Raw genomic sequence first — 23,276 nt, forward strand, 5'->3', positions numbered from 1 at the left:
ATACATTTGGCATTTTTCTTGTGAATAGAAAGCTTTTCCAAGCTCAGGTAAATTTCTGACAACTAATAGAATATATGTACTCGAAACCTACTAAATTCATATGTAATACAAACGGAATACCAGACTCAGGTAGGTCACAAGCTGGAATTATTTGCGTTATTTTCGAATATAAATACACTACATTATTGTTTGCGTGCTGCCTGGACGTTATACTGAATTACTTGTACTTTCAAAAAAAGAAACTGTCTGATTATTTCAACATATTCATCAATTTTACGCTTATAAATGTTACTCATGAACTATTTATAAATCTGTACAAACATGAAAAAGTGCGTGAAGAGCGAAAAGAGCGAAAAGAGTTGAAATAAAATCAACAACTATATTTAATTTGCAAATTATAATAATGGCCAGTCTTAATAATACAATCTTACCACGATAATACAAAATAATATATACTTATATAACATAGAATCTTTATATATTTATTTCTTATGTGCGTGTGTATGTCACTGAACTCCTCCCAAACGACTGGACTGATTTTGATGAAATTTGTTGTGTGTGTTCAAGGGGACTTGAGAATGGTTTAGATTCACAATTTAGTCCGTGGGAAAAGGTTTTTTTTAATTAATTTTTAATTCGTAAGTAGTTGTTGATTTTGGAATGTTTCACATTGGATTCGACAGACTTCGCTACCATCGCAGTTTCAAATATTCTATCTATTTTACTACGGGTTTAACCGTAAGTGATAAGGGTTGTTCACCCTTAACATTTTTTTATTTATATGGCAACACAACGTTTGCCAGGTCAGCTAGTATAATTATATAATTTTTATTCAAAACCATCAAATAACATTAAATTCCTAATATTCGTACGTACTTTTGAAATATACGCCGTAAACATATAACCATGTTAAATTACTTACGTGCATTCCTGCTCCCGTGTAATGGAACTATGTAGCCAATTATAGGGAGGCATACATGTACCTACCTATATTGGAGGTAGGAACATAACTTTCTCTACGATCGTATATGATGAGGAGAAACAACTCGATTAGTTCATAATGACTGAATACTGAACTATGTTGAACTATCCATACAGATAGTTTCACTTACTACAAGTAGGTACTGCCAGAATTCCATGCAGAGTATCTATAACGATTTATTAGGGTATACCTATACATAACATGTTTTATTTAGTTTAGTTTCAAACTTAAAATTTCGAATGAAATATAGCCTGGCATTGAAGAATAGGTATCTAGTTTGAAAGTAGAACTTTCTGATAGTACTATAGCGACTCTAGGCATCATATATTTTTTTAGACCTGTTTTTTATAGAGCTGAACAATCGTCCGTTCTTGTTATTTCAGAAAAATTGTATCAGAAATACCTCATGGGCTAAGAACCAGCAGGCTTAATTCAAAACTGAGGAGATTATCAACTTTAATTAGTTTATGGAACTCTCAGGCAATGACGCCTATTGTATCATTATTCCTTTCGAAATTGACTTTGCTTTATCTTGAATGCCAATAACACGGCCTTATGATATTAAAGGCTGTGCAAAGTCAAAATGAGTTAAATTAAGCATTTACAGCGTAATTTAAGCAGTAAGAAAAATACAGTAGCCCACGTACGTACATTTTTAGGGTATTTTTTACCTTTAGCTTTGAGTGGTGACCTAGTCAAATCCCATACATTAGTTACAAAATAATAGACTTTTAATGTGTTATACAATTAAACACACGTTAAACCAAAATATTTAAACCAAACCAACTTAATTTTGTTTTTTTTTCAGGTACTTCAGCGGAAACAGTTAAAGTATCGAATTTGGCCCCTGAACTCACCTACTTATAGATGTAAGTATAATTTAATGAATTAAATAAATTTTATTTTACTAAGTTCATTATTTTTTAATTATTATTCCCTGTGAATAAAATTACCATTTATGGTGACGTTTAGATCAGGATATATCAAACAAGGCCTCTTTATATGGATTATGGAATGTTGTACGTATTCCATAATGTTTTATTCCGTTTCACTAATTCTATTTGATAATTTTATCCATATGAGATATTGCCATATTAGGCAATATTGTTAAGTTATTAACTCGTTGTAAAGTAACTTCAAGTTTAATGAACGTTTCGCAGGTTTGACAGAATTAATGTAATTTAAACATTTATAAAAAAATACATACAGCCTAACATAGCACCTCTTCTCTTTTTTACATGGATAAATAAATATAAGTCTATTTCTAAATTAACTGAGAATGTTGTATGTTATGCATATGTGCACTACCTAAGGTAGAATTAGGTAAAAAAGAATTATAATAATAATTTAGTTATTCTTTATCCGCATTAAGCTTTTAAAGGCGGTGTACGTATTTTTAATCAAAAGACAATGGAAAGATAAATGATGGTAGAGCGCTCTTAAGCTTATCTGTCGACAGAGGATTATCCAATAGAGAAATTCTTGTTCTATTCATTTAGCATCGTCTAAACCTATAATTCCCACTTCACTGCAATAAGAGCTTCCACTTTTCAATGCTCATAGAAAAGAATAATTTATTAAGCATTTAATATCCCAGGTCAATTTAATCAGATTTTATTAATCCTATTCCTTTTCTTGCACTAGACGCTATAGGAATCGATTATTTATGTATTACCTACCCTCCGAGGAATTATGTTTCAACAGGTTTAATAATTAAATACAAAACAAATACCCATGTGATGTAGGTTACAAAAATTAAAGCTTTTTGACAATTGATTATTTAATATGAGCAAAAATCATTTTCGTTTCAAAATTCACGTGTATTTTATACGAAAATGAATTATAATAATCCCAAAGACATGTCGTATCGTCCGTGTCACAAATTACCGAATAAATTGTCATCCCTTGCGTTAAGCGTTGTCATGAGATTATGTCCTCAGAGCTACTAACCATTTAAACAATGTTACAATAATGATAAAAATAATTTTAAGGTCGTTCGTAATATTTTGTATTTCGGCCCTTTACACTGGGCCTAGTCTGGATTTAAATCAGAATAAAGTTCTCAAGAGTGTACGTATACAAACTCTACTAAGTAAAGGAACTCCAGAAAGAAGCACTAGAAATAGAGGAATGACCCAATCTACTTTGTGATGAAACTTTGTGTTCTGTTAATATTAATAACCAATATAGGGGAATAGTATAATCCGGACTACTTTACTCATAATAAGAACAATGTAAGATAATGACAGAAGCAGTCGTAGCCTTGTGATTAAGAAACTCGGCCTCTCGATCGAGGGGTCTGAGGCTCAAATCCCAGGCACGCACCTCTGATTTTTCAAAGTTATGTGCGTAATAGAAATTAATTATCACTTGCTAAACGGTGAAGGAAAACATCGTGAGGAAACCTGCATATCTGAGAGATTTATAAAAAAGAAAAAAATCTCAAAGGTATGTGAAGTCTACCAATTCGCACTTGGCCAGCGCGGTGGACTATGGCCTAATCCTTCTCATTAAGAGAGGAGACCCGTGCCCAGCAGTGGGACAGTAATGGGTTGTTGATGATGATAATGACATGGATAATGAAAATGGCGCTGATTGTCGCGTTTTTAACATAACCATCATGATTTAAGTTTAGTGTCGTGGAAATGTTATATACTCGTTAATAACTAAACACCTATTAAATAAATGCCAACGAAGCAAATTGGATACATTTTGATTTATATTATTGTTACTATAATTTCATTATATCTATCTATTTATGGAAAGTAGAGCAATCGAAACGAAAGACAAAGTTATCAAAATATATGCGGCCGGGAAGGTAGGCCGCAATCACTCGTTTTCAAGACAGGTACTTTCTTATCAAAGTCGCTAGAAGAAATCTATCTAATCTAATAGCAATATTATAACATGTTGCGCCAAAACCCTGGGAGGTTTATATTCCATTGTAAACCATTACTTTCCGTAGATTCAAGTAAAACAAAGATAGGTGTATAATTCGATAGATAGGTACGTGAAAGTACTTATTTATTATTTTCCAGCCCTTTCCTCGTGTCCCACAGGTACTCAGTTTTATTTGTAGGTATGTTATAATATCTACATTTAAGTACCTAAAACAAGATGCGTAATAGTATAGTATAGTAACCATATTTATAACTAGTTTGTAGGATAACTATAAACTTTAAAGTAGGTAAAAAACATACATTAATAATATTTTAATTTTAAACCAACATAATATGTTACATAAAAATGAATGATATTACTGTATTCATGTATTAGGTATTAAATAAAATAGTAATATTATAAGATACCTATTTGAATGTAGTCACAAAAACTTAAAAAATAACTTCATTACTAAATTGACCATCAATTACAAATTAAAAACTTTCGTCACATCGTAAACTACGTAATCAGTTTTACTTTATAGTATACTTATTTTACTTACAATACAATTTCAATTATGTTACGATTGATATTTATATTACAATATATTTAACGTTTTTAGAATATATTCGAAGTTAAATAAATATTATTATTGTAACGAACTTAGCTGTATATTGAAAATACGTTTGCCTTTACATAAGAAAAAAATCAATCGCTTAACACAAGCGCCACTAGAGGCGCTACAGTCGCCGGCAGCCTCATTGGCTGTCGTCGCGCTGCTATCTCATCCTCTCTCGCATTCACATTCCATAGCCCGGCTCTGTTTCGCTCTCATCTATTGTTGTCTATGACAACGACAAGCTTTACACCGACGCGTCATCTGCGTCGGATTTTATTAGTTTTTAATTTTAAGTGACTTATTAAATTGTGATAAGTGTGATTTTTATACACATATGGGTGATAATACTAGTGATAAGATTTGTTATGTCATTATTGTTTCGTGAATTACCAATCGAGGTAAGAAAAGTGTGAAGTGCGTGTCGATAAAATTTGTTTGGGATTTGCGGGATCGATAACCCGGTCGGCTAGCCATGAGGCGCGACGCTAAGGTTATGTCGCGAGTCGCGAACCAGTATCCGAGTTCAAGTAACGGTGTCGCGGCCCGGCGCGGACTGTTTCGCGTTGCGGCCGCAGAATCCGGTCGGACCTGGGACCAGTTAGTTTATAATAGTGTCTAGATCCTCATTAGCCGCCCTCATTCCGTTGCGCTTCCCACCGACACTCACTGTAAATAAATATTTGATTCGATTAGTGCGCTTAAAGCGAGGACGAATGCTCGTGTCCCGTACCTTTAGACCGCTCGGAACCTCGACGCTCCTTTTGAGATGTGCGCCTGTTTCCAGCTTACCCTGCCTGCAGTGCGTGCCAAGAGCCCCCGAGTCCCAGCCATTAGATTGAGTGGAGTGTCCCCTGCCCACACGTAGCCCTGTACGCAGCCAAAATTCCGCGAGACACATCGGACACCTCCTCCAGCATGGAACTGGAGAAAGCCCCACCTCTCCACGAGGAAGACTCCAAAGTCACCCTCACTATCAGACTGATTATGCAGGGGAAGGTAAGAAACATGCACTTTTCTTTTTAACAAACATTGGCACCATTCGCTTAAATTTTTCATAATGTTTATATTGTGAAGTGTGCACTTTACCTTCTTCTATAACATCAATCAAACCATCAACTATAACTATCCCAGCATTTCTCATTGTCATTGCCACTCAGTAATATCTTTAAATATCAATCTTTTAAATGTGTTAGTAATTGCATATCAGTCTCATCTTAACAATTTAATTTGTATTATAGTCATTGTAGTGGGTTATTTTCATTATTCATATGCATGTGTACTGATATAATTGTAGTTTTGACATAGATCTTAAAGAATAATACAATTTTTAAGAAAAGTTTATTTAAAATTAGGCACATATTTTAGTACTTAGCTACATGTTTACTATTTATAGTCAACACTTTGTTTGAAGTGTTCATAATTAACTGTTCCATATATAAAACAAAACAATCATCTTATCTATAAGTTATGAATTAATCATTATTAAATTACACATAGTTCTCATTAGCAACCACATTCTTGCAGAGGACAACTGATATTAAGGACTCATTTGTAATTCTATTTTGTTACTATTTACTATAAAATATATAATAATATACTTATAGGTAATTGTTATTTAATATGGAAATAATATTGCACACCATAAATCACATGGCTTCATGCAAAAGTAATAAAATGATATGAAAAAAGTATTTGTTTACTTGGTCTTATCTTATGCATGTGAATAGGAGCAAAATAACAAATCATACAATGTAGATGCAAATAACAATAAAATTCTCAACTTGTTTACCATCTTAATGAGTGCCAAAGAATCCAAAGTGCAGTGTTATCAACAACAAAAATAAGAAGTAAAACTTTACATGTAATATATTTAATTAAAATAAAATATTTATTTAAAACAGTCCTAGATTTAAGAATATGGTAATCTAATATGACATTGGTATTTTAATCTTGTTAGAAAAGTACTTGTATGGCTTCATAACGCAAGATCCTGTTTGTTTGTAAGCTAAGCTTGTATGTTGACTAGGCTTTTACTCAAATAGCAAAATAAGTACACAACAATAGTATAAAAAATTTAATACTTGAACTGAATCATTATAGTAACATTGCTCAATCTTAGCAGTAATTAAGTACATCTAGATGTGGTTAAATTGCACTGACATGTGAAATGTATTGATGCTCACATCTTCGTATAACTCTTGGTATACCTACTTTTAATTGGCTTTAATCCAATACAAAGTATATCTGGCAACCTGCCAACCATTGGCACTTGTCCTGTTCATCAAATATGTCGATTTGTACCTTTTTCTGATTGAAATAATGTGTGTAAGATTTAACTTTGCAGTTGTTGATTTTCAGTTTCTGCTACTTCCGTCATTAGAGCTATATTAAATAGCTCAAATATAAGTATTCTTGGAATTTTATAAAAGTACAAATAGAATATATTTAGTTCGTGGTTATAATTATTAGCTATTAACACTTTGATAATCCCGTAAATAGATGTTTTATGTATCTTTTTCATGATCTGACATGAGATAAAAAATGGTTACATATAAGAAAGCATTAATTATCTCATATATAGTTGTATTGGCAACTCACATAGTGTTGCATGTGCATGTTACAACACTTTGCTATGTACCAATTAGTTTTAAATCAGTTCATTTATTTTGGTACCAAGTTCTTTGAACCCTAGGTACATACAGCCGTGCCCAGCTATTTGTGTCGTTTTAAGATGTATTGCTTCAACGCCTAGAGAGACATGCAAGCATTGTTCACATACTGTAGGAGTCAACAGGCCCTGTTGCCAGGAACAAACCAATACTATTCGTCCATACTAAAACTATCTGTGCAGTTGCAATGCATCTATTCTCACTGTAAAGAATTACTTAATGCTCAGACTATTATTGGACAACAGACAGGAAATATTCTGTACGATAAATCTTAAGTTGTCTGCATTAGATGTGCTTGTGCCTGCCATACAATACTTGCCAATGATTCAATCTTAGTTGAATTGAATTCTTCGTGTTATTGACATAGAATAATGCTGATTCATTATGCTTTATTAATATGTTTTCAATTTTGGTTTTAGGAAGTTGGCAGTATCATAGGCAAAAAAGGAGAAATTGTCAAGAGATTTAGAGAAGAGGTGAGTCGAAAAAATGCACAAATAATAATGATTGACTTTTTTATTTCCTATTTATTATTATGCCATACCATACAATGGCAACTCCATTGTATGATAATCATAAATATTGATACCGAAATTATATTCTTATTCCAGTCTGGAGCCAAAATCAACATATCTGATGGATCATGTCCAGAACGCATTGTCACTGTTACTGGCAACACAACAGCCATATTCAAGGCTTTCACCCTCATATGCAAGAAATTCGAAGAGGTTAGTTTTAGTTTCAATCTACACATTGATGTTAAGTTGTTTGTAAATAAATGATTTAAATTACCTTATCTGGTAGTTGTCAGCATTGAAGTATCAAGATAATCAAAATCTAATTAAATTAGATTATTTATTTACTTATTAAAAGGTGCATTTTTCTGTGAGGTACCCAAAAAAATATGTATATTAATTAAATTATTTGCAGTAACTTGTGAGTCTATGCCTACTTACAATAGTTTTTGATTAGAAATATTTAGCTATTCAATAAGAAAAACACTAATAAAAATCTTACATTTCAGAATCTATAAATTTCGAACAATGTCATTGTGATAATTATCACCTGACACTTGACACTTAACTCAATATTTATACATTTTTAAAATGTTTTCAGACATCAATCTGTATGGTCTAAGATATAAGAGAGATCTATAACGAAGCCCTTCCACATATAAAATAGATATTAACACACTTTTATTAGCTTGGGCTGTATCTATGTATCTATGTATTTAACAGAATCTTTAAACACGATTTGTACCCACTTTGAATGGTCCGATTAATTTAAGAATTTTGAACAATTATCAAGAACCGATGACAATACACGATTTTAATAACTTTATCCCATTCTCCTCATCAGGATCGTCAGGAATCAGGATGAACGATTGTCCTCGTGCGATTTTAGCGTGGTTTATAGTTATAATTATTGAAAGGTTGAATTGAACGTTTCGCAGTGGTGTTCGCAGTTCAACGAGGGCGGCGGCGGCGGGTCGCGCGCGCCCATCACGCTGCGGCTCATCGTGCCCGCCTCGCAGTGCGGCTCGCTCATCGGCAAGGGCGGCTCCAAGATCAAGGAGATCCGCGACGTCACCGGTGCCAATATACAGGTAACATCCTTTGTCCTATTTGAATATTCTTAATTTAATATAATTTAATTTAAATTAGAATTTATATGATTACATGAGACATTTTACATACCCTTTGGGTTAGGATGGGAGCACAAAACTAATGTATTCCACCATCATCAAAAACCCATTACTGTCCCACTGCTGGGCACGGGTCTCCTCTCATAATGAGAAGGATTAGGTCATAGTCCACCGCGCTGGCCAGGTGCGTATTGGTAGACTTTACATACCTTTGAGATTTTTTTTATAAATCTCTCAGGTATGCAGGTTTCCTCACGATGTTTTCCTTTACCGTTTAGCAAGTGATAATTAATTTCTAATACACACATAACTTTTTGAAAAATCAGAGGTGCGTGCCTGGGAATTGAACCTCGGACCTCTCCATCGAGAGGCCGAGTTATACCCCCTTATCCTGCAATAAATGAATTGAATTTGAACATTCAGCTTTGTACCACACTGCAAAGTATGTATGTCTCATTCCTTGATATTCCCCACAGCCCAAACGGCTTTACGGATTTTTACGTATTGTGAGGTGTTGACTTAAAAAATAATTACCTACTAGAAGTAATTCAGTTGTATCGTATAGTTTTTTAATAAAATTGTCGTATAATTTTACACATACACAGTAATTTTCAGATATAGAGTAGGATTTTTTCAATCATTTCTAATTAACTTCTTAGATAGGCATGTATTTTATTCAAGCGAAGGGCATAGATCATATCTATTACATAAATGAATATTTAATATATGGATAATCTTCAACACTACCATTTCCTGTAAGTCCATTCAGTATTCAACATAATTTCAAAGTCTAAAATACACATATTGTAATATTTACTGTTTATTCTAGTAATGTATTATAAATTCAATAATTATATATAACAAATTTTTATATACATTGATTTTTCTTAATGTAATAATATAAATTAATCGATTATGTGTTTTCTATGTGTTCTACATGCAAGATGCTGTAGTGTTCCTTAATATTTAAGTGTTCCTTAAGCTTAAGCTTGAGTTCCTTAATATGTAACTTTTTTATATACCCATATGATTCCATGCAAGAACCTAAATTGAATTTGACTATACAAATAAATATTGTTGCCTATAATTACTTATGGTATTTTTTTATCTCTTTGTAGGTAGCAAGTGAAATGCTGCCGAACTCGACTGAAAGAGCTGTGACAATCAGTGGTACCTGCGATGCCATAACACAGTGCATTTATCACATTTGCTGTGTTATGCTTGAGGTGTGTGTTACTTTCACTTATATCTTATACCTGAACATGCTATTTCAATATGTAAAATAGTAACTTTTATATATAAATAAATGGAGCATTATGATTTATCAGGTAATGTCATTTAATGTTTCAGAGCCCACCAAAAGGTGCAACCATCCCTTACAGACCAAAGCCAAATGTAGCGGGACCAGTTATTCTGGCTGGCGGACAGGCCTACACTATTCAAGGAAATTATGCAGTGCCTGCTCAAGATGTAAGTGATTATATTAAACCTTTTGGTTGTGAATACTTATTTTAGACGTCCGCTCAAATTGACATGTGTGCACGGAGCAGGCGACCGCTCCATACGGTACGGCCCGGGCGGATCTGTAGTCGTCACAATTTAAGAGACCCATTTTGACACATGCCATACCTAGGTACTAAGCATGTGATATATAAATCGATAACCAAAGAAACCGATTTTCGATAAATCGATTACAACTCCACATCTTATTGTATAGATTACTTAATATTTTGTAAACAGAATATTTATCTAATATTTTTCTAAATCATCTAAAGATTTAATAAAAAGGAGAAAATATAATAATTTCTAGTCTAATTAAAAAAAAAATCATGTTTAGCAGTTTAAACAAAGTATCGCTCGAGCTATTGTAAACTGTATTTATTGTTGTTATGATGAAAAAGGGACAAATAATCAATTCTTGGTAATTCTTCGATTATTTGAAAGTTAATCGATTATGGTTTCTGCCGGATAATTTGAAGCCGCAAGCTCTAGTCGTCACGTAGTCGTAAACTACAAAGCTATATTCTGATTCATAATTAGGTGTCCAAAATGTAAACAAAGGTGTTGACCTATCAAGAAAATCAGTTTCAAATGGTAGTTTCTTATTTTTGACAATATTAAATTAATACAACAATAATAAAATAATAATCTAAATAAATTAAGATCAATTCACATTTTCTAATAATTATATTACCTCAATTTCGTTCCATACAGTAATAATAATAAAAAACAAGGTTTATGGTAGAAAATTGAAATATGACAATGGTAACACAATCGGAACACAAAACATTTCTTGGGCCGTCATTTTTAAGTTTCGTAGCTGATGTTATTCATTTTCGTGATTGTAATCGAACTCAAATGTATTATCGTTTTCATAGCGCGTTTGTTAAATTGTGAATAAATGTAAAGTTTTCGTTTTTTGTTGAATTTGTTAAAGTTTAGGTTTCTTGTTAATTTTGACAGTGACATTTGTTTGTTTACATTTTGGACACCTAATTATGAATCAGACTATAGTTTAAAACATTAATGACATTAGGATGGCATGTGTCAAAATGGGCCTATTAAATTGTGATTACTACAGGAGCGGTACTATCAAACATATTCTGAGATACAGTGCCAGAGCGAGCGCCCGCCGCATGCGAACACGCTGAGCGCCCGCAGCACGCGCACGTGTTTTCGGCGTTGCTCACATTTTCCAATACAAACACTCGAGCGTGCACACGCACCAGTTTTAACGGACGTCCTTACATATAATAATTGTCAAATCAAAAAACGAGTAAAACAAAAAGCTTTGGAACATTTTTACAAAATTATTAATATCTACAAATCTATATACAAGAAGTAATCATAATATAAAATATATCTCTTGCAAGTTATGCTCGTTCTGTAAAAACAAATTATATACTGTATTGTTCAATTATTTTACAGGCAAATTTGAATTGTAAATAACTGTCACTGATAGGTAAATCTTTTTACGATTTAGTATGTGTCTATTTAGATGGAGAGTTTCTCGTTTCGAAGGTACGTTTATCGGAGGAATATAAAACATTTTGTTCGTCTAATCATTTGCTCTTCTCGCTCGTTGCTTTGGGCGACAATTGCCTCGCAATGGAGCAGATTTTTTTTTAAATTTGCTTTGGCCGTAATCGTATTTCAAGATTTTATGCCAATTGATACCATGAATACAGTGTACAAAGGTGTTTCAATTATATCTACTTTTCTAAGGAAAGAATTAATTAAACAGAAAAAAAGACAAAATGTTGGGCTAGATTAGGTTAGAAAATAGATAGCGAGAAGAAATGATTTGGAAGCATCTAACACGTTGTGCCTTGATTTACAATTAGATAATCACTGAATTCGAATGACAAATCTCGCACTGAAAACGATTCGAACTGATCTTTACGATACTCGTATGAACTTCAAAATATGTCACACGAGATCGTATACAAATCGAGATTCTCATAAGCAAGAATCTGTATCGTTGTGTAAATAAACATAGACAATTATCGCCTCGCGATAAGTTAGATGCGAATCTCCTATGAAATTTTCTTCGTATGAAAAGCGATATTTTAGTTCTTGCCTGTATGTAAACATTTTGACACGATTATGTTATGGCGATTATTGCTTGTGATAGTAGCTTATGGTTTCTCGAACCGATACGTAAAGAAATTCTCTCCGTCTAAATGACTCTTTAGGGTGTTTTTCTTGTCACGCGAGTTCATGCCGCGCTTACGTCCCACCCGCACGCGCGCTACTGCGAGTATATCCTTGTGTGTGGACTTGCAGGAAAAAGCGTCCTTACTCGGTTTAAATGGTTTATGATTTAAGTAGTTATCAAATACGATAACAACTAATAATGTTGTTAGAATAGTCTACTCATAGAAGCATAGTAATGACTTACACAATATATTAAATGGTCTAGATTTTTATGGCAAGCTAGGGTATCGAGTTATGGCTTAATAAATTTTATTACTACCCGAAAATGATAGGCAGGTGAGATGGAACTGTATAGGTAGGATTTATTTATACATACTTAAAGCTATTATTGGTGTACAAAAGAGTACAACTAGTACAGCTGTTTTACTGATTTATACAGTGATGAAATATAACATGTCAAAGATTGTGTATGTTGAATATGGTATGTGGGGTTACTCGGTGTAGGTTAAAGTAATTTGGGGAACTACAATAAATTTCAATTCTTTTGGTTGGATGGGGCTGATAGGTTAGGTTAGGTTAGGTTAGCTGATAGTTATATATTGATTGTTTGGGAGCTATTCCAACTAAATGATCTATCACTTAGTGACAAGAAAGCAAATCGGTAGGTTTTGGCCAAAGAAACATCTAGTTTCCATATTGTGAAACAAACATAATGTGTCATAATATAGTGTAATTATTTAATGAGTACGATGCGATACGTACTCTTGAATGTCGTAAAAATGATCGTGAGAGCGTGTTATGTAAGGAATGAAAGGTAACACGAATACGGGTATATACAACATAGAAGCTCAGTTCGTCCGAGCGCATTCCACGTAGCCGTGTACGATATGTGTACCGTGTGCCCGTGCGGTGTGCAGGCGGTGTGCGCGCCCGTGTTCCCCCTGCTGGAGGTGAAGCCGCCGCTGGTGGGCGCGCTGCCGCCGCACCACCTGCTGCCGCCGCCGCTGCACGACCACCACCTTGTGAGTCGCTCGCCCGCCGCCTCGCGCACAAACACCGTCGACGCCGCGACACTGGCCCAACCCCGCGATGCCGCCCCGGCGCGATCGACTTCTAAGGGCCCTCGCCTTTCGTTTCCTACGTATTCGTACATGTGCCAACATAAAAGTCTGTCAGTACTCTCTCAAAAATACAATGACATCGGATGAATTCACCTCAAACGGTGTGCCTCTTTGTAGTATGTCGTATTGGATAATCCATCGCACCTTGTATTAAATACCTAATTTAAATTAAATGGGCGAAAAAATGTCTTGAAGACTAAATAAACCCTAATGTTTATCAATTAATGTTACCGCCACCCAAACTGTGTCGCCTCCGCCCCTGCTTATTATGCCTCATAGTCGGGGAGCCCAAGAGGAGATTTCGGGAGTGTCTCGAACGCGACAGACTAAGATATGGGAGATACCTTACACCATGTACAGTATCCTAAATCATAAATAAGCTTTCTATGTCGGTGGGTTTGCACAGGGGAGCCCGTCAGATTAGTAAAAAAAATCGATCACTCAGATCAATCAGAATAAGAAAACCCCCCGCAGAATCGAAAAACATCATAATACCTTTTTCTTAATTGTAACGTCTAATTTACACAACCGTATAGGTCCAATAACGCTGGAGTTTGTACACATTTAGTATCGTAGGCTCCCCTACTAGCAGCTCTTATCCAAGTGGCAGCCACATTAACTGTACTGGATCGCTAAACACCGTAACCTGCGAGAAGTCATAAGGTTTGGTGATACAGAAGTAATGAGTGGTTTAAAAAAAGATTTACCCGTCCTTGTAATTTTATATCATTGATTGTCTATCCAACTATCCGACTACCCGTCCATTAAACGTTCGCGTAATCCATAATGGTTCATAGAGGTAACGACGAGACGAATAGAAATGTTTTTGGCGAGATTTAACATAATGAGATCGATGTCGCTCGTATTTGATCGTGTCGGGGCGTTTATTTTATTACATCGCGTTGTTCACCAAATAAAAAATATATTATTGCGGTATACGTACTCCTACGTTTAAGGTTTAAAGATTTTTATTGTTTTACCAGTGTGTAAATCTTCTCATCGTTTCGTTAAGTATTCATTATCTTTTATGAAATTACCAATATGCATCTATACATAAAAAAGTTATAGCGATGGACAAACACGTATACTGAGAATAATATTTTACAAACCACACTGAACATTGTGTTCGATATACGTAAATTATTTCTGGAAATAATTCTCCCGAAGCGATAAGAAGACGCGTCGTCTATATATTTCATTCTTATTATGTACGGCTTAATTATGTGTTCTTTGTTGTTTCGTAATATCCTGTAGCGTATGTAAAAATATTCTTCCAAATGTATTTTAGATTCCTACCGATGTAATTTCAATAATTCGATGGAGTTTACCTAAATTTACATATGAAATGCCCCTATATACCCAATCAAAATAATAAGAAGACTTTAAACCTATCACGTAGAAATTGTACTTGAGTGAATGTACGATTTAAAACCAGTGTCGTGGTGTTTTCGGGGTCTTGTTTATTAGTCTATGAGGTGGTGTGGACAGAGTGTTATTATGTGATTGGTGCTGCCCCATCTTCCCTAAAATCGACTTGGATATGTGGTGTCCAGTTTCCCTTGTAGCGAGAATACCAGTAAAGAACCTATATTATAGATAACCCGGTGATGTGGAGTGTAGAAATGAACTTTATTTTTTTGCGCTGTTTTATATTCCCCTACGCTTTAAAAGTCTCATTATAGATTTCCGTTAATATATTTGCACGTTCTCCCTTTGATTGATAGTGACCCCCCTAGGAACCTAATGTGCGTAATCAACCCCTTCAATCTGTAGTTAGTATCCATATTAATTTCAGCACAATTCTATGGAGTGTTTAGTGACAAAGTATGTGTAGATGAAAACATTCACATCAAGCTTTATCTGTTTGTTTTCTGGCATCGCCGAGATACGAGCTTTTATGTTTATCGAGTATTCAGTTTTCAGTGACGCAACGTTCTTTCAAACCTCCTGTACTTGCACCTGTCCCTATATTTTTGCCTCTACCTCGCCTCTTCCAATATATTTATTTTGTGTTTTATTTTTCTCACGTGAGTTAATACTGCGATTAACCATGGACCGCATGGCGTAACGTGATGCGACCAGCTCTTTAAATAATATACATAGTTAAAATTCTGACCCCTCGTAAATTAAAGGTGCATTTTTGAACTTGGGCAGCACCACTCAAGGCTCACAATGTGGTCGAATATATTTTGAAACTTTACCAAGAAAATTCGCAAACCCTAATCCATATGCGCGTATGTGCATCGTTGCGCTTGAATACCCTGGTATGTTTAATTCAGAAACTGTTTTAAACTTTATACTATATGTAATTATAAATTATGTAGAACTATCTGAATTATTCATACCAACATTGCGGATTTTCTTTGTAAGACTAATAAATTATTTAAATCACTTTCTACCCAGGTTACCCTATCCAGCGATCCCATCCCGGCAATGTCAAAGAAGATGAAAACAAGCAGCTGGAGCTCAATATTGCATTATATTTTTGCATTTAAGATTTCCGGCATGGATGATTGTTTTTGTGCGCCTAGACTGTCTATATATTTATTGCAATGTACGATAATATTATCAAGGATGGCTTTACGATTACGATTACGATTTCAGTTAAAGGTCGAATATGACAAAAGAGATCACACAAACAACACATCCTGAAAATGTTAAATGAAACAAACATTTTGATGATTTTATTTAATTGCTAATATCAATATCCGTTCCCATTTGAGGACGGACGAATAACGAATTTTATTTGATTGAAGCATTGCAGCAAAAATATGGCCAGTTAAGCGTATTATATTGCAACAAAATAATTAATGCGTAACGTAATTTACGAAAAACAGATATAATGTTGTATGATTTCGTAGATGGGAGGTCTTGCCAAATCACCACTCGCTGGATTAGCTGCCCTCGGCCTTGGTGGTCTTGCACCCGCTAACACTGGCGGACTCAATCCTGCAGGTAAGTCAAGTTATAATATACTAGCTGACCCGGCAAACTTTGTACCGCCTCAAAATCTATTTATCAAATATATGTCATATAAAATATAGCCTATGTTACTCGTAGATAATGAACCTTTCGAATGGTGAAAGAATTTTTAAAATCGGTCCAGTAGTTTTTGAGCCTATTCATTACAATCAAACAAACAAACAAAGTTGTCCACTTTATAATATTAGTATAGATGTAAGCGCATAAGTGTGCATAAGTATTTGGATCGACTGCACCACGCAAGGGTTTATCTGCCTCTTTATATACGTATGTTTGTGCTTTTGTGACGAGAAACTAAACGAGTTGGCTCATTTTGATTATTTTTACGTTACAAAATACTTAATTCAATACAATTCAAAATTACATAAGTATTTTTCCACGTTTTTTACCTGTTTTGTCATCACTATAATCAACAAGCCATTTTGTTCTAGACAAGCACAAGTCTCCATTCAAAATGAATAAGATTCTGGCCACAGTCTACCAATTGGTAGAGTGCAAATGTTTGTTATGAGGCCTATTTTTATTAAGTTTATTTTTATTAAGTAATTAAGGCATGTTACCTTTCTTCATTATATTTTCCTTCATCAGGCAAGCCATCGGTGGCGGACTAAGTTCGTTTGAGGTCCGGGCGGAAATGTTGAATAAGCTCCGCAGTCTAAGAAGTTGTTTTAATTTGTCAAGCTTTTATAAATGTCTACAAGGGACCTTGTAGATATTTGGAGGACCGCCAGTGGAGGGCGGATTGCCACCCCAAGTCCGCCAGTGCAGGCTATAATTAATTTGTAATACGCACAAACTTAAAACAATCACAGATGCTTGTCTAGAATTCGATCCGTGGATCTAGTCTATTACTGCTTTTATGTAGGTTATATCTGAAAATAAAGTTTATTGAACTCTTTTTTAATTATAAAATGGTGTGATGTACCTTCAAGCAGCCCTGGCGGCGTTGGCGGGCTCGCAGCTGCGCACGTCCAACCAGGCGCGCAACCAGCCGCAGAGCAACCAGCAGTCGCACGAGATGACCGTGCCCAACGAGCTCATCGGCTGCATCATTGGCAAGGTCCGTAACACTGTAACTGTGTTTGAAGTTGGTAGAACCCTTTGTGGTTCGTCTCCGCCGGCGCATCTGTGGCCGACCTCCGGTATGAATATCGAATCCTATCGGGAGTCGATTAGAGATGTCCATGGGCGGCAGTAGCCATTCACCATCAGGTGGATTGCATGCGCGTCTGCTACTCCATATTATAAAAACAAGAAAAACACCGCTACGGAACTTACCAGCCAATGATAAATTATCAGTAATTTTTAACAGCTACTTTTAACCGCATGTATGTAGGTTGGCGGATTCGTAGACAAGAAAGGCCATATGATATTTCTATTCTCGTTAAATTGAGTGATAATTTAATTTGAGTCACTCATGTTTTTTAAAGATTTATTATGATCTGTTTAGTTTAGACCTTCTACCAAAAAAACACTAGGAAGGGAAAATAAAAGTAATGATGGTTATTTGAAGATTTTACATTTTGTCCTTAATGAATTTTAAATTTGTAAATTGCGAACCTCAAATTAACTTTGATATGATACATTCTTCTTTGATCTGCGCCTTATTTATCAACTTCAAGTACCGATTATAGTAAATTTCAGAATAAACTACGTCATTCTCCGTTGATGGTACAATCGTTCGAAACAAAACATATTTCAGGGCGGCACCAAGATCGCGGAGATCCGACAGATCTCGGGCGCCATGATCCGGATATCGAACTGCGAGGAGCGCGAGGGCGGCAGCACCGACCGCACCATCACCATCTCGGGCAACCCGGACTCGGTGGCGCTCGCGCAGTATCTCATCAACATGAGGTGAGTCCCGCGACGCACTCCGCCTTTACGATCCCTCTCGACTCCAGCCGGTGACCTGAATGACAATATACTCATCCGTCCATTACAAATCTTGCCTGGTCCACCTCTCAGATTCTGTTTATTTGACATCCTGTGATCTTCCTTCAATTTGTCTATACCTTGTACCGGGGCGTTTCGAAATAAGCTCATTTTACCGCATTAGTTTTTCTCTCGATTTATGAATAAAAATTGGTTCTGATCCGTATTTTTTCTTATTTTTCTTTTTTTATAAAATAATATTGTTAAGTTGCTACAGTAAATATTATTTAAAGTTAAATAACATATTCAATTCATTTTATCATGTCTGTGAGACAAACAAATAAAACACCTCACAGTTTTAATCAATTTATTTATTACTAAAAGATAACGATAACTTCCGATTACAAATATAACGGAAAAAAAAAGTATAAAAACGAAACTTCGGATCGGCACCGTTTCTCAATCCTAAAAGAGCACCGCGAGCCTCGAGACGACCCCACAGCCGCCTGGCCCTTTACAAACTCCTGTCCCGCCCCCGCAGTGTGGAGCTGCAGAAGGCGAATCTGGAGGGGGGTACCAACTCGTCGGGCGCCCCCGCCGGCTCGTCGTCCAGCCCCCTCGCGTCCGCCATCCCCCTCGCGCAGCTCCTCAGCAAGACGGGCGCGCTGGGCGCGCTCAACTCGCTGTCGGCGCTGGGCGGCCTGTCCGACCTGCTGAGCGGCGCCGCGCCCGCCGTGCAGACCACGGGCGTGCACCGCTCGCACAAGCCCTTCCGCCGCCAGGACGACGACGCGCCCGCCAAGACCTCCAAGGAGCGCAACAAGTACAACCCCTACTAGGCGCGCCCGCCCCGCCCCGCCCCCGCCGGGACCCGTCCCGAACCTTATCCAAAGAAATCGAATGACCGTTTAGAAGCTTGCGCGTCGAGACGCAAGTACGTTTATTTGTTCCAGTTTTATCCTTTAGTTTGTAAGTGAAATGCGTCGAGGTTGGAATCGTTCTCGTAGATCTATGCGGTCCGTGATTGATTTCGTATTCATAAATTATGTTAAATTATTTTGTCCTTGGCAAGTTTATGTAAGGAATGTGCAGTTGGCCCTTTGTTCTTCCTGATAAAACAGACTACGACTATGTGGTTACGTAAGATGTATAGTGGTAATTAATATTATGCTTAAAAACTCTTCGAATCTCGTTTACTCTAGGAATATTTGTAATATGCCTACTTTGTTGGAGGTTTAACAGCCACGTAATATAAGAGTCCTTAAAAAGTTACATGTACATAATGTATAAAATATGTAATCACAATATTACTTACCACTGTATAAGTAAAGATGGATTATAATTTATTAGAAGTATAAGTTAAAACTTTTAGTCTTAATTTTATAAATTATATGAAATATGTGCACTGGCTGCAAATTTTAAAAGTTACAATACAAGTCAAATTAAGCTTTTAAGTTGTAAGGCAAGCATTCGCCTAAGATAAGTTTTTGTTGTATTCTATCCATAATATAATTTTATTAATCAGATAATATGTATTAAACAACAGTGCAGAGTCCGGTACAATATTTAAGAAAAAAATGCAAAATCAGTAGATAAAATGGTGCAAATGACTATTCTTCAAGTGTTGAAGTGAAACTGGCAGTACTGTCGTCCAAGAGAAAATGTTTCATTCGCAGATCAAACCTTAAAGACTGACTACTGATAAAGTCAGAACTTGAATATTGTACCGGAATATTTCTTAAAGTAGGTTAATATTAGGTTAACAGAACAGAACATAGCTGTGGTCACGATAATGTTAGTGTGTTCTAAGCACTTATTTTTTAATTCGGAATGTTTGCACCATGTTTAGGAATGTTGCATTTCTTTATATAAAGTCTTAGAATATTACCTTGGGTTTTCTATTCACGTTTGAAATCATTATTTAGGCTTTTTGACCAAAAAATTAATGATTTTTAAATATTTTTACATTTATTGTGATTTTAAATTATCTTTTTCTCGTGTATATATATGAAATTATTATTTCAACGTGACTAATATATGAAAATACATAAAAATCACTATTTTTTGTATGACCTGATACAAATGGCCAAATAATACAAACGAATAAGACGATAACTAGGGATCGTGACAATAGTAGTAAACGTAGAAGCTTAAAGGCTGTAGAATATACAGAGTGCTTCGCGTTCGATGATTGTATAAAACTCTATTTTAAAATGAAATACAGGGTGTATAGTTAGGACGTCAAGCCATACTTCGTAATTCTACGAAAAGTGTTATAGGAAGAAAGGACGATATTATTATTGCGTAATTTCTGCCTCGTTATGCTTAGACTCGTCATATAATATATCAAAGGCAATAACAGATTTTTTTTGAAAAAAGGGAAGTATTGTTTGATGTCTGCTAATGAAAGTGGACTCTGTATAGTATTAGATCGAGAGTGAAATTAGAACGGATAGGGTGAATTAGCATAAAAATATATCCCAACAAAAATGTTTGGTATATTTTATTTAGGCAGTGTTAGGGAATTTTCCAGTACAACTTGGAATAAACTTTTTAAAATGTTTACTTGGGAACATTTGCAAGACTCGTGTAACATGTGTATCGTAGTTTATAAGTTTTACAACATGTGTGTCTGTCGGTTTAATCCTTTTCTTTATTCAAGGTTCAATATTTTTTTAATATTCTGACACAATAATGACAATGATTATTAGAGTAAATCTAGATTTGTAGCGATCAATATTCTATAGTAATGATTTTGCCCATACACTGTCTTTAATAGTTAGTGCGAACATATAAAATCGAGGTCCAATTCGAGTGTTTTTAATGTTAAAAGTAGCTCCTGGTAGGGTATAATTATTTGCTTGCAATTAATATTTTATTTGTAATTTAAAATCATGTTATTTTTAAGAAAATAGACGTTTTCATATCTTTTCAAAAATCTTATTACTTGCTAGTATAGATAAGGGAAATATTGTTTTTAGTACATACCTAATAAAACTATGATAAAATGGGTGTTTTTTATTAACTGTGTTTCTTTAAAATTTTATATTACGTGCAGGTTAACGACTAACTGTTTATCGACTAATTTATATAAAGCGATCTGATACACAAAGTGTCCCAATCGAGACCCACGCCACCTATCCTTCGCCTACGCCCACTGTGGCACCACAATCCCGTGATACCCGCACGCCGAACCATCGAGAACCTACATCCCACAGCTCACCGGATCATCCAACATCCCGGTAAGAATTTTCCTTTACGTTATAATTTATGTCCGACATCCAATTAACTCGCGAAGGGGGTGCAGACGTACGTTTATTTTTCCTCCTTTTATTTAACTATCACTGTTTCCTACGAATCCAACTCCTGGCAAAATCGAACCACCTGCGTTCAATAGCATTTTCGAGTCGGAAGTAACTCGCGGCCCGTTGCAGGATCACCATGGAGACGGCGGGGCTGCCGCTGCCGGGCTACCACTACATCGCGCCCAACCACATCGTGAAGGCGCCCATCCACTGAGCCGCGCGCCGCCGCCGCACTTCCTGGACCGGCAACGTGGCTCTCCCGGCGGGGGACTCGGGCGAGCGATTGGCTAGTAGCTGAGCGTATGTTTACATTTGTTACGAGTTTATAAGTATTTTAGATATTCTTATATTTATTCTCCACTATTTAATCGATTGGAGTGCTACGTGTCGGGGCACGTCGTCGATGAATCTAGGTACGATGAGTTTTCGTGTCTTTTGATGATGAGAAAGATTTATAATGACTGACGTTTTAAAATTTTGATCCGTCCGTGAACAGTGAACCTGTAAATTTTCACGGAGCACGGAAGTACTTAATTATTTTTTATGTTCGTTCGCTGTTCACGGACGATCTTTGGCATCGGGAGATTGCTGAGTTGATCGAATTTACTATGGATTTAAGCGGTCGAGTATTGCAATTCATTGACAAATATATTCATTGTAACGATCGGTACCGATCGAGAAAATATTATAATATTCAAAATGAGTCGAATCGAGCGTCGGCTTCGAGTAGGTGTAGATGCGTTACAATCGACCCCGGACCCGCTGACGTAGCGTAGCGTTAGACTAGCGAACAGAGTGAGAGGGTTAAAGACAATATTTGTAAATAACATAATCGTAATTACCTGAAATTAGGTGTTACAGCTAATGCTCCCGCGCACTGGCCGTCACCGACCCATACATGTCATCGGGTAATGCTACAAGGTTAGCCATGTTGCTTAGCAATATCTATACTGATAGATAAAAACGGAATGTGATTATTATGTGGTCGAGGATCGAGGTGGAGTGGCTCGCGCCGCGGCGTCGGGCGGCCGGTGCGTGGCGCGACTGTACGAAACCGGTGGGATCAAATCCTTTAAGAAACTTACATTAAAAGGGAGACAGATAAATGAAATTTTGAGTGCGTCATTGATATGATCTATTAATACAAAAGACATTACATATAAAAATAGTGTTAACTGAATGTGATAGTCTTGTAACATATTTTACACGTAAAGATCTCTTACATTATTAACGCATTGTTTACATCGGCTATTGGAAATTTTAAGTCGAATAAATGATATTGGTTTAGGGATCAAAACCAAAGATTGTTAAAGTTTGTTTAACATTAATAATGTTGTGGATTTATGCTAAATTATTCTGAGAGTAGCTAACATTTAGTAATGTAATGTAGAACGATTGATTTAAATTATTTTATTACCCTCTCCAGACTGCTCATTATATTTAGACTTAGAACAAAAATATAGATAGTATGGCAGTAAGCTACATATTTCCAAGAAAAAAGAAAATAAAAAAAACAATTAGGTTAATGTAGATTAAGGTAA

The 23,276-nt window shown here is 35.6% G+C and overlaps 1 protein-coding gene across 14 annotated transcripts in view; it reads left to right on the plus strand.

Moving 5' to 3' along the window:
• Positions 1-22,684, plus strand: part of mub (poly(rC)-binding protein mub) — a 186,476-nt gene extending 163,792 nt beyond the window's left edge. For 2 of the 14 annotated variants that reach the window (XM_073083936.1, XM_073083938.1), the window contains 12 exons: positions 1,791-1,851; positions 5,266-5,477; positions 7,570-7,626; positions 7,762-7,878; positions 8,604-8,756; positions 9,914-10,021; positions 10,146-10,265; positions 13,370-13,474; positions 16,435-16,528; positions 17,488-17,615; positions 18,258-18,412; positions 18,972-21,438. In XM_073083936.1, coding sequence (XP_072940037.1) covers positions 5,397-5,477; positions 7,570-7,626; positions 7,762-7,878; positions 8,604-8,756; positions 9,914-10,021; positions 10,146-10,265; positions 13,370-13,474; positions 16,435-16,528; positions 17,488-17,615; positions 18,258-18,412; positions 18,972-19,269 — 1,416 coding nt within the window. In that variant the 5' untranslated portion in view covers positions 1,791-1,851; positions 5,266-5,396 and the 3' untranslated portion in view covers positions 19,270-21,438. Of the gene's footprint in view, positions 1-1,790; positions 1,852-4,660; positions 4,880-4,968; positions 5,150-5,265; positions 5,478-7,569; positions 7,627-7,761; positions 7,879-8,603; positions 8,757-9,913; positions 10,022-10,145; positions 10,266-13,369; positions 13,475-16,434; positions 16,529-17,487; positions 17,616-18,257; positions 18,413-18,971; positions 21,439-21,864 lie in introns of those variants that run through there. The other 12 variants (XM_073083942.1, XM_073083948.1, XM_073083945.1 and 9 more) reach the window with 12 other exon arrangements.
• The last annotated feature ends 592 nt before the right edge of the window (positions 22,685-23,276 follow it).

Source organism: Epargyreus clarus, unplaced genomic scaffold, assembly GCF_041222505.1.
Source record: "Epargyreus clarus isolate Ecla_fem2 unplaced genomic scaffold, WU_Ecla_fem_2.2 ptg000019l, whole genome shotgun sequence".
In the NCBI taxonomy this organism is placed as follows: domain Eukaryota; kingdom Metazoa; phylum Arthropoda; class Insecta; order Lepidoptera; family Hesperiidae; genus Epargyreus; species Epargyreus clarus.